The 14,963-nt window shown below is 44.1% G+C and overlaps 2 protein-coding genes across 4 annotated transcripts in view; both read left to right on the forward strand.

Annotated features, from left to right (window-relative positions):
* Positions 1 to 14,963, forward strand: part of LOC100707149 (carbonic anhydrase-related protein 10) — a 1,009,504-nt gene that overhangs the window by 2,871 nt on the left and 991,670 nt on the right. The gene's annotated exons all lie outside the window — the stretch shown is intronic.
* rab3gap1 (RAB3 GTPase activating protein subunit 1) overlaps positions 97 to 14,963 on the forward strand; it is a gene marked incomplete at its 5' end in the record, with an annotated part of 34,733 nt that continues 19,866 nt past the window's right edge. Inside the window, 5 exon segments of the mRNA XM_025910016.1 lie at positions 97 to 170; positions 841 to 933; positions 1,074 to 1,246; positions 1,844 to 1,945; positions 2,123 to 2,295. Coding sequence (XP_025765801.1) covers positions 97 to 170; positions 841 to 933; positions 1,074 to 1,246; positions 1,844 to 1,945; positions 2,123 to 2,295 — 615 coding nt within the window.

Raw genomic sequence — 14,963 nt, forward strand, 5'->3', positions numbered from 1 at the left:
GTAATCAAACATGACTCACTACTTATAAAAGCCCTTTAACTAAAAGTGTATATCAGAAACTCTCCTCTACTGTTTACTCTGTTTATCATCCAACAGTGACCTCGACCCTCTTCAAGCTCCTCATTGGTCAGTTCGAGTCAGGACAGCTGAAAATCCTCAGTGTTTACTGGGTAAGTGAAATTGATCAGTGGGACCCTCAGGGACAGAGACCATAATGCTTTGGGGCAGACCACAGAGGTTTTACTAGTCAGTACAGATTTCAAACGCACTGCTGTGAAATGCTAAAGTGCACTGACCTTAATGTTGCATTTTTCTGGTTACTAATACACTTGGATCCATTACAAACATACACATCATTGTATGATGTGTGAAGACTTTTTATGGCTTTGCTTTTTGTCCAAACAGCACAGAGGAAACCATTTCTAAGCCAAGGGGCTAAAATTCATGCATCAAATGATACGCAGCAGATAAGATGAATGTAATGAAGCTACTGATAGAAAGAACATAGTAAAGGACAAATAAAGTGTCTTTTTTCCTCATTGTTCTCTGCGTGGGCCACCCACTTCCTCCCACAGTCCAAAGACATGCAGTTAGTGGGGACAGGTTCATCGGAGACTCTAAATTTCCCACGGTGTGAATGTCTGTGTTTGTCCTAGCTGTTGTTGTTTTTGGGTAAAAACTCTTACATGTGATGTAAAGTGGACTTTTCTTTTGTTGCCGCGTCCATGATTTGGAAAATGTTACACAGATGTCATCCTGCTGCGCTGTGCTGAAGCATGTGCTTTTTGAAAAGTTTGAATAAAAAAACATCAGTTCAGTAACTGTTTTCGTTCCCTACAGGTGAGGCTGTGACAGAGCTCTTTAAACTCTGCTGTAGGACTGAGTCCACAGAGGAGATTCCTGGAAGAGGATACGCTGAAGATGAGGGCAAAGGTCAGGTTCCTGGCTTTACTTGTTGAGTGACCATACTGCATTCTGGAAACGTGCGTAGCTTACTGGGAGATCTGGGCATCTCTGCTGACCTGGACCTGAGTAATTGAACAGAAACTCTTGGATGTGTTTGTCGTCTGTAGAAAACAGTGATATCAGCTCTGCTTTGTCCAAGCTCACCGAGCCAGCAGCAACTGTGCCCATTTCCAAACTGTCCGTCTCCAACATGGTGCACAGTGCCCGGAAGCACATTCGCCGCCATCGACGCATCGATGAGTCGCCCCTTAACACCGATATACTCAATTCTGTCCTTCTGGTAAGGGTTAATCATGTAGCCTGTTTAAAAGGAGTTAACTAGTCCGAGTTGACTAATACTTGACTGAGTTTTAATGGTTTCAGCTGCAAAATAAGGAAATTGATTCAGACAGAAGAGGTGTGGATCCTATGTTAGGAGACAGTGAGCGTGATATTCAGAGCAGCAGAGACCTTGGAGCGTGTGGTTGTTTGACTCGTACTGATGTGGCTCCTGCTTCTTTTCACAAACAGTTTTTCCTTCGTGGTTACTGTTGTGCCCGTCACACTCAGCAGGTTAGAGCTCGAGCTAAGACAACCTTGAATCTTAAAACTACAGCTGTAATTGCATTTACGTCCTACAGTGCTGTCACAGATATTGATCCCATCTGACAGCAGCTCAGTAATGCACCAGAGCGTCATCTTAAACAGGATATCAGGCAGCGTTCTTATTTTTATTGTCTGATTCTGGTCACATTTAAATCCTGCTTTTACCACTGAGCGATCAGTATCCTGTGTTTTATCATGAAGTGATGAATGCATGAGCTCCACTTGTTTAATTCTTCTAACATCTATAAAACACCAGAGACAGACTTATTTATTTGTGTTGTTTGTGTGTCAGTATCTCTTTCCAGATGCTGCTGTGGAGAAGTCTGACTGTAAGAATAACTCTCAGCTGTCGAGCTCCTGTGGGACATCAGAGCAAGAGAAAACCTCTGATTATGTAAGTTTGCCTCTTCACCACTCGCCCACTCAAGGTTACACTCAGGTGAGGTCAAATATAAGTTTCAGAATGAAGACAGGCTCAGTGCTGTCAGTACTTTGTCAGTATTTTTATTAGAATGTATTAAATTTGTTGTCCTGGTGTTTGATTTCATGCTGGTCTTTTCCATCGTTATAGAACCTTTTCCACCAGCTGAAGTCAGCACCCAGTGACAGTCTGACCTACCGTCTGGCTCTGTGTGTGTGTCTGGTCAACTATTACTACGGTGGGCTGCGGGCTGTTGGACACCTCTGGCAGGAGTTTGTCCTTGAGTTGCGTTATCGGTGGGAAAATAACCATCTTATTTGTGGGTGGGTACCTCACATGCTCGTGCTGCTTTTATTTTAAAGATCTCACACATGTTAACATTTTCATTTTAAAGCATGTAAAATAAATATTGAACACGTCAGCAGTTTTGTAAGTAAATATATTTCTAAAGGTGCTTTGATGTGAAATTATCACCAGATGTCAGTAACAACACTTCCAATCCAGACGTCCAAAGGAATCAAACCACAGCTGAAGTTGTGTAATAATAAGTGACACAGGGAAAATGTATTGAACACACTGACATTTATTTATTGCTTTATACAAATGTTGGTGATGACAGTTCATGACACCTTCTGTATGGAGAAACCAGTCCCATCATTGCTCAGGTGTGACTTTGACCCCTTCACCACACAAACAGTCTATAAATCCTGAAAGCTCCGTGGATCCTTCCCACAGATTCAGCTCAGGCGATTGGCTGGGCCGTTCTAGCAGCTTTACTTGATTTCTCTGAAACCAACAGTTTCCATTGGCTGTGTTTGGGATCATTGTCTTGCTGAAACATCCATCCTTGTTTCATCTTCATCATCCTGGTAGATGGCAGCAGATTCTAATCAACAATGTCTCCATTCATCCTTGCTGGAGTTATATTTAATGTCTCAGTGCCGTACGCTGAATAAACAGCCCCCCACCATGATGCTCCCACCTCCAGACTTCAGTGTTGCTGTGGTGTTTTTGGGGTGAAGCCACCCAAACACGGTGTGTGTTTACAGCATTCAAAGAGTTCAGTTTTGGTCTTATGTGACCAAACTGTATTAAAGATCAAGCGTATTGTTGTCCCTATGCATTACTACGGAATATGATTAGGGCCACTGGGGAAAAAAAAAAGGAAGAATTCTGACTTCTTTATCAGAATTCTGAGTTTAATCTCAGAATTCTGACTTTTTTCTCAGAATTTTGAGGTGGGCACCTGCAGGCATCCAGCTTCAGTGACAGCGATGTGTCCAGTTGTGCAGGTGGAGAACTAATTCACTAAATATGGTGGATATAAGTGATTTTTTGCGTGGCCGAGGGGTCCCCGAAGATGCTATTTTATTAATGGAAGAGCAGAAAGTGAGTAAAAAAAAGAGAGAGAGAGTTTGGTGTCTCTGACATCATCAAACATGTGAACAGCCTTTTTTTTTTTTTTTTTAGGGCAGCGATCCGCCTGCACCCTTTACAATATTACAGGTCCAAGACCTGTCTTGGTTTAGTAACACGCCCATATCGAGTCGTGTATCCGGGTGTTGTAATGTCTTTATCAGGGGGCTCCACAGGCGGGGGCTGAGAAACCACAGCGCTGTCATTGCTGTTGACTGTTGGTTGAGTGGACTGCTCACCACCTACGCGGTTTCTGCTTTCGCGGAGGTGTCGGCGGTCACGGCGATAAACTTGTCCTGTATCTGTGGTTATGTTGTAGCTTCTGGACGTGTCCGCACAACTTGTGACCACAGCTGGTTTCCAGGAACCATCTTGTTGCCGGAACCGGACCGGTGCGCCAGGATATAGTTGAGGCAGAGGTCTGTGTGCTCTGTTGAAATAAGTCTGCTGGCGCTGCTGGCAGACTTCTCTCCTCTCACGCACTGTTTGCTGGCAAAATACTTGGGGTTCCAGCTGTTTTGGTGTTGCAGGGAGGATGGAGTGGAGTCTTCGGCTCATGAGTAGTTGTGCAGGCGACTTTAAGTTGTCCACAGGGGTGTTCCGGTATTGTAATAGGCTCAAGTAGGGATCCTTATGTTCAGCTTTGGCCTTGTCCAGTAGTTTAGTTTTTTTTGCTGTCTGGACAGTCTTTTCTGCTAGGCCAGGGGTGTCGAACTCCAGGCCTCGAGGGCCGGTGTCCTGCAGTTTTTAGATAACACCCTGGGTCAACACACCTGAATCAAATGATTAGCTCATTACCAGGCCTCTGGAGAACTTCAAGACATGTTGAGGAGGTCATTTAGCAATTTAAATCAGCTGTGTTGGCTCAAGAACACATCTAAAACCTGCAGGACACCGGCCCTCGAGGCCTGGAGTTCGACACCTGTGGGCTAGGCCATTGCTCTGTGGGTAATGGGGGCTAGTAGTGGTGTGGGTGAAACTCCATGACTTTGCGAACTGTTGGAACTTACTTGAAGCATAGCACGGGCCGTTATCACTAATCACTGACTCTGGAATACCATGCCTGGCCATGGCTGACTTTAGTTTGTGGATCACTGCTTCTGCAGTGCAGCTGTGCAGTCTTTCCAACTCGAAGAATCTACTGTAGTAATCTACGATGATGATGTAGTCTTCCGAGTGAACAGATCGGTGGCTATAACCTGCCACGGTCGTTCTGGTATTGCATGTGACAGCAGGGGTTCATTGGGGTTAGCAGCTTGTCTCTCCTGGCATGTGCTGCAGGCTCCGACTGCTTACTCAATCTGCTTTCCCATGCCTGGCCAAAACAGAAGGTCTCTGGCTCTGTTTTTACTCTTTTCTATGCCCATATGGCTGGAATGAATCCAATCTATCATGTCCTTTCTGAGCCTTTTTGCAATGATCATTTTCTCTCCTTTAAACATGATCCCGTCTATCAGTGAGATCTCATCCCTGTGGCTCCAAAACTCTTGGATGTCAGGCAGACATTGAGACTTTTTATCCGGCCATCCACTCAATGTGGTCCTTCTCAGAGTGTTGAGCTGAGGGTCCTGGGCTGTTTCGTTTCTTATCTCTGAGATTCTCTGATCACTGACAGGCATGTTGCTGAGGACTGATTGGATCTGTGCATCCATCCCGTCACATAGTGATTTATTGTGGAACTCTATGGATTTCCGGGAGAGCATGTCAGCTACCGGGATGTCTTTCCCTGGCTTGTGGATGATGCTGATGTTGTACTTTTGCAGTTGTAGTATCATCCTCTGTAGCCGTGGTGGTGCTGATGCTAGTGATTTTTTTGAGTATTGACTCTAGTGGCTTGTGGTCCGATTCAATGGCCACATGTCGACCGTACATGTACTCGTGGAACCGCTTGCAGCCAAAGAGAACCGCATACAGCTGCTTTTCTATTTCGGCATAGTTCTGCTCGGTGCTGTTAAGTGACTTGGATGCGTAGGCAACTGGCCTGCCGTCCTGCAGCATCACAGCACCGAGGCCACTTTTGGATGCGTCGACCTGGAGTCGTAGCGCTTTCTTGGGGTTGAAGAAGGAGAGAACTGGGCCTGGTCTCTAGTGATCAGCTCCTTCATTTGTTGAAAGGATCTGTCATGGTTCTTGTCCCATACAAACTCACTGTCCTGCTTTAACAGCTGGTGGAGTGGCGCGTTTATCTCTGACAGGTGTGGGGCAAATCTTGCTAAATAATTAACCACCCCCAGCACTGTTTCCAGTTCTGCCCTGTTCTGTGGGGGCGCCATGTCTTGGACTGCTTTTACTTTTTGTGGATCTGGTTTTAGTCCTTCGTGTGACAATGTGTGACTGAAGTAACTGACCTCTTTGACGCAGATGGTGCACTTGTCAGGATTCAGTTTTACACCTCTCTCCCTGCTGCGCTGCAGCATGGCCCTCAGGTTGTCGTCATGCTCCTGTTTGGTTCCTCCGAAGACCAACACGTCGTCCACAATGGCTGCCACGCCCCTCAGGCCCTCGTAGGTCTCATCCACGCGTCGCTGGAACTCATCCTGGGCTGAGATTATGCCGAATGGCAGCCTGAGGAAGCGGTACCTGCCAAACACAGTATTAAGGTTAACAGAGATTATTCGTGGCTTAGCTTAATGGCCCAGTAGCCTGATCTGGTGTCCAAAACACTGAAATACTTGGCCCCAGCAAGTTTTGTGGTGACATCCTCCAAGGTGGGTAGAGGGTAATGGGGTCTTTGTATAGCCTTGTTGAGGGGTCTGGGGTCCAGACATACTCTGAGTCTGCCTGTCTTGGGTTTTTCCACGACAACAAGTGCATTCACCCAATCCGTAGGATCTGTGACCTTGCATATGATTTGATTCCTTTCCATGCTGTCAAGCTCGTCTTTGAGTCGGGCTCGCAGAGCGATGGGAATCCGACGAGGTGGGCTGACTGTGGGTGTGACGGCGGGGTTTACATGGAAACTGCATTCACCAGGAAATTCTCCTATCCCTTTGAACACGTCAGCATACTCATCTAGTATTGCCTGCGAACTGTTGGTTGTCTTGTCTCTTTCCTCCATCACTGCCATCACGATCCTGACAAGGTTAAGGTCATGGCAAGCTTTCATTGCTAATACAGGTGGGGCACTTGTGTTAACAACGTGGAATTCCAACGTGTGGGCTTTGTCTTTGTGTTTGCATTTTAGCTGGCATTTCCCTTCCACGCTGAGTGAGTGTCCCCCGTAATCTGTGAGCTTGTGTGTGACAGGCTTCAGGGTCACATGTGGGAAGAGCGTCTGGAACATGTTGGCTGGAATTGTGTTTGCTTGTGCCCCAGTGTCAACTTTAAACCTCACTGCCTGTGGGGGAAAACCAAGTTGCATGTCTGCATATGCTTGCTCATCATTTCTTCCTTCATTTTCTATGGTGATGCTATCAATGTAGAAACAGTCTTGCTCCTCATCTGTGTCCTCAGTTGTCACTTCTATGTTCTCTCTCACAGTGTGTACTGATTTGAGGTGGGCTTTTGTCTGCGAAGGGAGTTTTGACCTGCATGCTCTTGCAAAATGGTTCATTTTCTTACACTTTGCACATTGCTTTCCTTTTGCTGGGCAGATGTCTTTATTACTGTATTGTCCGGCACAATAGCTGCACGTTTTTAGTGTTACATTAGCGTGTTCTTTTGGTTTCACGCTTCTTGTTTGATTTTCTTGTCTGTGCGGTTTCCTGCCGATGGCGTGCACAGTTTCTTGGCCCCTGGAGTGGCCCGTAGATTTTAGCTGTTGCTTTGCTAGCTCGTGTGATCGTGCTATATCTATAGCTTTCTCTAGCGTGAGCTCTGCGCCTTGGCTGAGTAGCTTTTCTCGGACGTGTGGCGAGTTAGTGGCAAATACGATGCGATCCCTGACCATTTCATCTGTATTTGGGTACCCACAGTCTTTAGCGAGTAGTTTCAGTTCTGTAATAAACTATTCAAACGCCTCATTTTCACCCTGCATCTTTTCATGGAACTTGTATCTGGCGTAGATTGGGTTAGCTTTCGGTGTGATGTAATCAGTGTACTTATCGTAGTACGTTTGAAGCTTTCGGGAGTCGTCTGCGGTGAGCGTCCACGTGTTGTAGACATCCCGTCCTTTCTCACCGACCCATAGAAGAAGGTAGCTGCATTTGTCTGCCTCCTCCTTCCCCCGAAGAGGACCAGCGAACATTAGCTCGGCGTGCTGCTTGAAACGCCGCCATGCCTTGGGCAGGTTGCTAGAGTCCCAATCCATGCACGGTGTGGGAACGCCGTAGGCCTCGATGTCTGCGCCGTCCGAGGGCGAGGGATTGCATAGAAAACCGCTACTCTGACACCATGTATTATCTTTGTCTGTATACCGAGCTTCTTATTAAATGCACGCACACACCAATCTCTGCTCCGATTCCACTTTTTCTTATTTTTTCCGGAGCTTCTTGCTTGCCAGTAAATTACACACATTGCAGCAACACAGTGCTATCTAGTGGCTGATGCAAACATAGGTCAACATGTTACAGCATGCTTGTTAGCTTATAATGTTATATAGGAATGAACGTGTTTCACGATGTTACAGTATACTAGGTGAATTGACGTTTTAACTGTTGTTGATCGCAGGATCATCCCAGATGGGTTCGTTGCATTTTATTTTATTGTTCTACTATTTCATAGTTTTTCAAGGCAGTTAAGCGGAGCTGTGTTACAGATGCTAGCCGCCTGCCAATATCACTGATATATTTGATGTGTACAAGTAAGTTACACTTAGTACAGCGGAGGAGAGAAACTGTAATGAATGTTTATGCGGATATTTCACTCAGAAAAATGGGTGGCGTTCATACACAGCCACCGACACAGCCCCGGTTGTTGTTCTGACGGTGGCCGACTGATGATCCCCTCACAACATGTTAGCTAACACAAACTAATGTTGTCCATGTAACTGTGTATACGTTAGTGGTACAGCGTCGGAAGAAATGAGCAAACTGTTAACTGTTTATAATGTCAGAATGACGTCATCGTTCTCCTGCACTGTGTAAAGTATGTCAGCTCAAGAAGGAAATCATATCTTATACTCTGAGCTGCCCAGTGCACTTAACGCCTACGTGTGGAAATGGTAGGCTGCACTACAGTTCACTACCGGTAAAAAATAAACTTAATACAGTATTTGGTTTTTTTTAATAGAACAATAAAATAAAAAGTGCTGGCTGAGGAGCGCTGCCGCGTTGAACTTTGACCTCGGAGTGATGTGACGTTTGTTCGCACAACCAATAGAAGTGCAGAAAGTCGCAAATCAGGCATATTGTTCGCATAAACACAAAAATAAATAAATAAATAACGAAATATTATTATTATTATTATTAGGTGATGGATCGTCATATGGGTAAATGATTATAATAGCTTTGCTTTAATATAATTGCACTAAAAGCTCCCCAAAAGGCATAACGACTTGAAATATTAACAATGATAGAATGTTATAGAAACGTTCTGTTGTCAAGACCTAGAAATGTTAATGCTACTATGGTTTGCTGAAACATACCAAAGATAACCTAGTATATCATATGCTGGTGCCTGGGTTTCCAGCCATGAATATTAAGAATAAAGGTTGATATAGAAAACAATGAACAGGGAGCTGGTCAGTTTATATATTATATACTATGCACATGTCTGGCAACAAAACACAGAAGTTGATATTGCAATTGACTGGTAGGCAGTGTAAGCGCCAGACGTCTGCTTTATATTTTTATTTATGATTGAGTTCATGTTTGTTTTATAATTCATAGATTCACTACATAAGTCATCTTTTCAGGATTAATAAATGTGAAAATATATGTGTTTACATAAAGTAATTTTAAGTTACTGTTTTGGGATTGGAACCTAAAAGGGGGTAGGCGGTTTAATGTATGGCCTTTTAAAAGGATTAACATGTATTTCATAACTGATTGATAATATCGCAATATTCAGCTTTTTCAAGCAATAATTAAACATTTCTGTTTAATGGTAGTGTGAATGTAGAAATAAATCAAACTTGGGGGGGGGGGGATACCAACCAAACTGTATTTATTACTATGATCAACATAAAATGATACTAGTTGGTGCTGACCTCCTATCAGCACTCTGAATTTACATTACAGCAGTAATAAACAGCAATATTCTGACAGAATGACCTGAAAAATGGCATGTTCGGTCACACCTAAAAGATGTCTTTCATTTAATGCAGTGCAGAAATACCTGCATAAAAGGTACCTGTAAGACATGTCACCTACTATCAAATCACGTTATCAAGATAAAGAGAAATATTTTGTATTTATTTGTACATTTACACACTGAAGTTTCTTAAATATTTTGCAGTATTTCTTCTCTTAACCTAATATACAGATCTGCAGCACCAAGTGGATCTCCTGGGGCATCCCATTCATTTTCAACCATAAGCAGACAATACAGTTCAAAGACTGTTTCATCACAGGGGTATTGACCTTTTGGGCTACACTCTTCCATACACAAAGTGATATCCTCCATAGAAATAGGTTTCAGTGTATGAAAGGGTAGCGTATGTAGTCTATGAAGTGAAATGCTTGGACAACTGCTCGTGACCTAAAGAAAAAAAGACTATGAATAGGATAGGAAATAAATATGAAAATTAAAAAGGGTAAATTTTAACTAGGAGGGAATGAAATAAAATATAAAAATTAAGTTAAAAATGAAATAACTGTACAACAACAAATTAGAATGAAGGGTAAATTTAACTGGGAAAGAATAAGATAAAATATATAAATTAAAGTTGAAAATAAAATAACTGTACAACAAAATACACAATACACAATATAGAAATATATAAGAATGTATGAAGAAATATAGAACAATAACAGCAGCTGTACAAGTATTAAATGGAAATGAAGAAATATAATGTCCAGGGTTGTGCAATCCACATTTGTAAGTGTCTTGTGCAGTGCAAATATGCTTAAAGTGATTTAAGTGATAAAGTGATTCGATTAGATGACCACGCATCTAATCTAATTAGTGTAAACAATGTCCAGAATGTCCAGTGTGTGTGTAAAAACCATATGTGTGGGTCAGTACTATGTGGTGGTGTGATTGAGAGACTGTATCGCCTGCGGGAAGAAGCTCCTCCTCAGTCTTTCTGTGTTGGTCTTCAGGGAGCGGAATCGCTTTCCTGACCTCAACAGAGAGAACAGTCCGTTGTTGGGATGGCTGAGGTCCTTCACGATCTTCCTGGCCTTGGTCCAGCACCGCCTGCTGTAGATTGAGTGCAAGTCAGGGAGCTCGGAGCGGATGGTGCGCTCAGCTGATCGCACAACCCTCTGTAGAGCTCGTCTGTCCTGCATGGTGCTGTTCCCGAACCAGGTTGAGATGTTTCCCGTCAGGATGCTCTCTATGGTGCACGAGTAAAAGTTCCTGAGCACCTTGGAGGGCAGTCGGAAGTCTCTCAAGCGTCTGAGGTGGTAGAGAGGCTGTCGGGCCTTTTTCACCACTGTGTTGATGTGACAGGACCATGACAGGTCCTGCGTGATGTGAACTCGGAGGTATTTGAAGCTCTCCACTCTCTCCACTGGGCACTCGTTGATGACGGGGGTCCGGTAGTTCCTCTCCTGCTTAGTGCTGAAGTCCACTATCAACTCCTTTGTTTTACTGACGTTTAGGAGGTTGTTCCTCTGGCAGCAGTTCTCCAGATTCCTAATCTCCTTCAGGTAGGCCGTCTCGTTGTTGTCAGAGATCAGGCCCACCACGACGGTGTCGTCAGCAAACTTAATGATGGTGGTGGAGCTGGTAGTGGCCACACAGTCATATGTGTACAAAGAGTACAGCAGGGGGCTCAGAACACACCCCTGGGGGGCTCCAGTGCTGAGAGTGTTGGAGGCTGAGACATGTCCGCCCATCCTTACTGCCTGTGGTCTGCCAGTTAGGAAGTTGGAGATCCACTGACACATAGATGAGCTGAGTCCCAGGTGCTCCAGCTTGGTGGTGAGTGTGGAGGGAATTATGGTATTAAATGCAGAGCTGTAGTCGATGAAGAGCATTTTAACCTTCTAGTGTCCAAGTGAGTAAGTGATGTGTGGAGGAGATGAGAGATGGCATCGTCTGTGGAACGATTTGGACGGTAAGCGAACTGTAGTGGGTCCAGTGTGCCTGGTAGTGAAGAAATGATGAAGTCTCTGACCAGGCGTTCAAAGCACTTCATCACTACTGAGGTGAGGGCTACAGGGCGATAGTCATTGAGAGAAGCAGGGTGGGGTTTCTTCGGGACAGGAACAATGATGGACTCCTTGAAGCATGTGGGGATCACCGACTGAGATAAAGAGATGTTGAATATCTCAGTGAACACAGGAGCTAGCTGGTATGCGCAGTCTCTGAGGATACGACCTGTGATGCCGTCTGGTCCTGCTGCTTTCCTGCTGTTCACTCTCTTGAAGGCTCTCCTCACGTCATGCTCGGAGATGATGAGCACGTTTCCGGTGTTGGCAGTATCTTCCTGTCTGCAGCCGTTAGCGCCGCTAGCACTAGCATCGTTAGCATCCTTAGCTGCAGCCTTGAAGCGAGCATAGAAAGTGTTCAGCTTGTCTGCCAGAGTCACGTCTGCATTCGTCATACCGGTTGTTGGTGCTTTATAATCCGTTATTGTCCTTAATCCCCGCCACAGGCTCCTAGAGTCACTCTGTTGGAGTTGTGACTCTAGTTTCCTCCCGTAGCGCTGCTTCGCCTCCATGCTCCATGCACCTGTGCTGAGAAAGGTGCAGTTACTTCCACTGATAACATAAGTACAATTCCATCAAAGTATTAAAATGGAATCCCAAAAAGTTGATTCTGTTCATCTGGATGTAGCGTTTTCAGTGTGAGAAATGTTTTGTCAAAAATCATTCCTTACCTGGCTGATTGAGCATGCATCAAGACATATTAAAATGGAAATAAAAGTCATATTTAATTTAAAGAAAAAAAAAATGTTCTAACCATATTTATATTTTCTATTTTTGCAGCTAAGACATTACATAGCATGAGCACATGCTTTTACCTGAATAAGATTGAGAAAGCAGAACTGGATAAGACTTTTGTCCAAAAAATCCCCTGTGAAGTGGCCATCATCCTGAAAAGTTTGAAATAGTGCACAATTTTGGATGAACTTATGTTTGTGTAGGGTAGCCCACCATCCTTCTATACGTTGGTTGGCCGTACTTCTTCCGTAAAGGAAACTTTTCTCACCTGCAAAACTGTCTGTGTGGTTTCTCCGTAAAAACATCTGCATTTGTTCGACACAACCATTTTCTGTACCTCGGTCAGCACATAACCTCTCTGGACGTCTATTGATGCATGAAACTGTTTTCAGAAAATAACTTGCAATCAATTTAGGGTCATTGTTTGTGGTGTAAGCCTCCATCCATAAAACATAGCGGCTAAAACCATCTATGCAGCCACTGATAGCAATACCATATGGTTTCAACTTGTCATAGCCATCCATGTGCCAGAGAGCATTTAGCCCTCTGCAGCTGTACTGACGTCTTCTCAACCGTCGAGCTCGTCTCAGTTCCACACCTTGAGGGTCAACCAATTTGATTATGCATCTTACAGTATCTTGTGACACCACAAATCCATGTTGAATTGCACGAAGATGTAGCTAACGATAACCTTGCATCTGTCCATTTGTCATGATCTCTTGTTGGACAAAGGCTAGCATTTCCTCCAAGTTTGATTGATTCTTCCTTCTAAAAAGCCCAAGTCTTTTACAAATTCTCTTTAGAGTTCGAACACTTATAATTGTCTGATGACTATGTGCTAAAATTGAAAGTATTTCTTTGTTACCGAAAGAAAGTCTGAAATACAGTCAGATTAAGTCGTCCAAATCTGACATGTCAGCCACTGTTTCTCTCACTTTGAGAGGTGAAATTTTTGGAGAAGTCCTAGTTTTCTTTTTGACAGTGGTTGCTTGCTTTTGCAGAAATTGAAGAGGGCAATCCGCTCTCCGTACGAGGGAATGTAGTTTGCCAAAGTTGCGTCATCTATCAGTGCTATGACGTCACAGTCAATCTGCACACAAGAAGAAAGAAAAGACTCATTTTCTGCAACATTTACACTGCAAAGCAATGTTAAGGTTAAGTCTCTTAGATCACCGCTAATGCCAGTAGGAGAGTACTGACTGTAGTTATCAGGAAAGCTATCTATTTTATGCAGGGCGAAACACAATAATGAAAGAAGCAAACTAAGGCATAGCCTTTCAGTAAATAGTAAATCCTAATCTGTATTTAAAAAAAGGCAGGACTTGATTGGTTATGATGTAGGTAGTACGTCTTCTAAGGATGTTCTACGACACTGTGGTGGCACCTGCTGTCTTTTATGTTGTGGTCTGCTGGAGTGGTGGAATGGCAGAGAGGGGCAGGGGGAAACTTAACAAACTGGTCGGGAGGGCCAGCTTTAGCGGTCCGCTAAAGTCCACTGAGCAGACTGGGGAGGAGAGGATGTTGTCTAAGCTAACATCCACCATGGACAACACCTCCACGCCCTCTGCATGAGACTGTACGAACACTGAGCAGCTCGATCAGCAGTAGACTTTTGTGTACATGTCTCTGTACATTTTTATCTGTACATATGAATGTTACTTATGTATGTAGGACTATAACGCAGAGTCATAAATACACAGTCCATTTAGTCTTTAGACTTTAATCTCAGAATTCTGAGATTAAAGTCAGAATTCCTTCTGCTGAGGTCAGCATCTCCTTAGTTTTGATGGCGCTGAGCAGAAGGTTGTGTTCATTGCAGCAGCCTGTCAGTTTTTAACCTCCTGCCTGTTCGCAGTCTTCTCCACTGATGATTGTCGTGTCATCAGTAAATGTAACGATGGTGTTAGAGGGTAGGTTTGTATTCATGAGTGTACAGGAGAGCAGGCAGTGATGCCTGTGGATACTTTATGACTGCAGACGTTAATATTCTGCCAGTGTTTCACAGACTTGTTCAGCAAACTTTAAACACACTTCAAAATGCTTCTCTTTTTTGCCGTGGCTCTTGAGCACATATTGTTTTCTTTGAAACAGTTGTACCTGCTGATCCAGGCCTTTCTGTAGCTCTCCACAACTGGGCCTTGGCTCTTGGACGACTCTTCTGATAATTATTTTCACTGGTCTGTGTGAAATCTTGTGGGAAGCACCTGGTCATGGCCCATTTATGGTGAAATAATCTTCTTTCCACTTTACCAAAAGTGCACTGGAGCCTTCAGTAGTTCTTCTGTAACCACTGCTATCAGCATGTTTTGCAAAGGTCTTGAGAGAGCTCGTTGTTTTTACCCGTCATGAGACGTTTGTTGTGTGAAACCTGAATAATGAGACCATCAGTTGGGACTGAACCAGCTGATATTTGATTTGATATTAATTTGCGAGGTCTGTGACGTAGTTACATGACTCTTTGGTGGCAGGACTCCTGGGCTGGAGGTGCGAGTCCCACTGAGTCTGTGGATGTTGTTGGACTGTCTTGGTTTCCCACCTCGGGATAAGCAGACTGCAGTAGCGGTTTCCCTCTCTTAAGAAGTGGAACTAGGGGCTGTCCTTGAACTTGAACAAAGCCTCCCTGGAAGTCTGTGACTGGGTCA

The sequence above is a fragment of the Oreochromis niloticus genome, linkage group LG8 (assembly GCF_001858045.2).
Source record: "Oreochromis niloticus isolate F11D_XX linkage group LG8, O_niloticus_UMD_NMBU, whole genome shotgun sequence".
NCBI lineage: Eukaryota > Metazoa > Chordata > Actinopteri > Cichliformes > Cichlidae > Oreochromis > Oreochromis niloticus.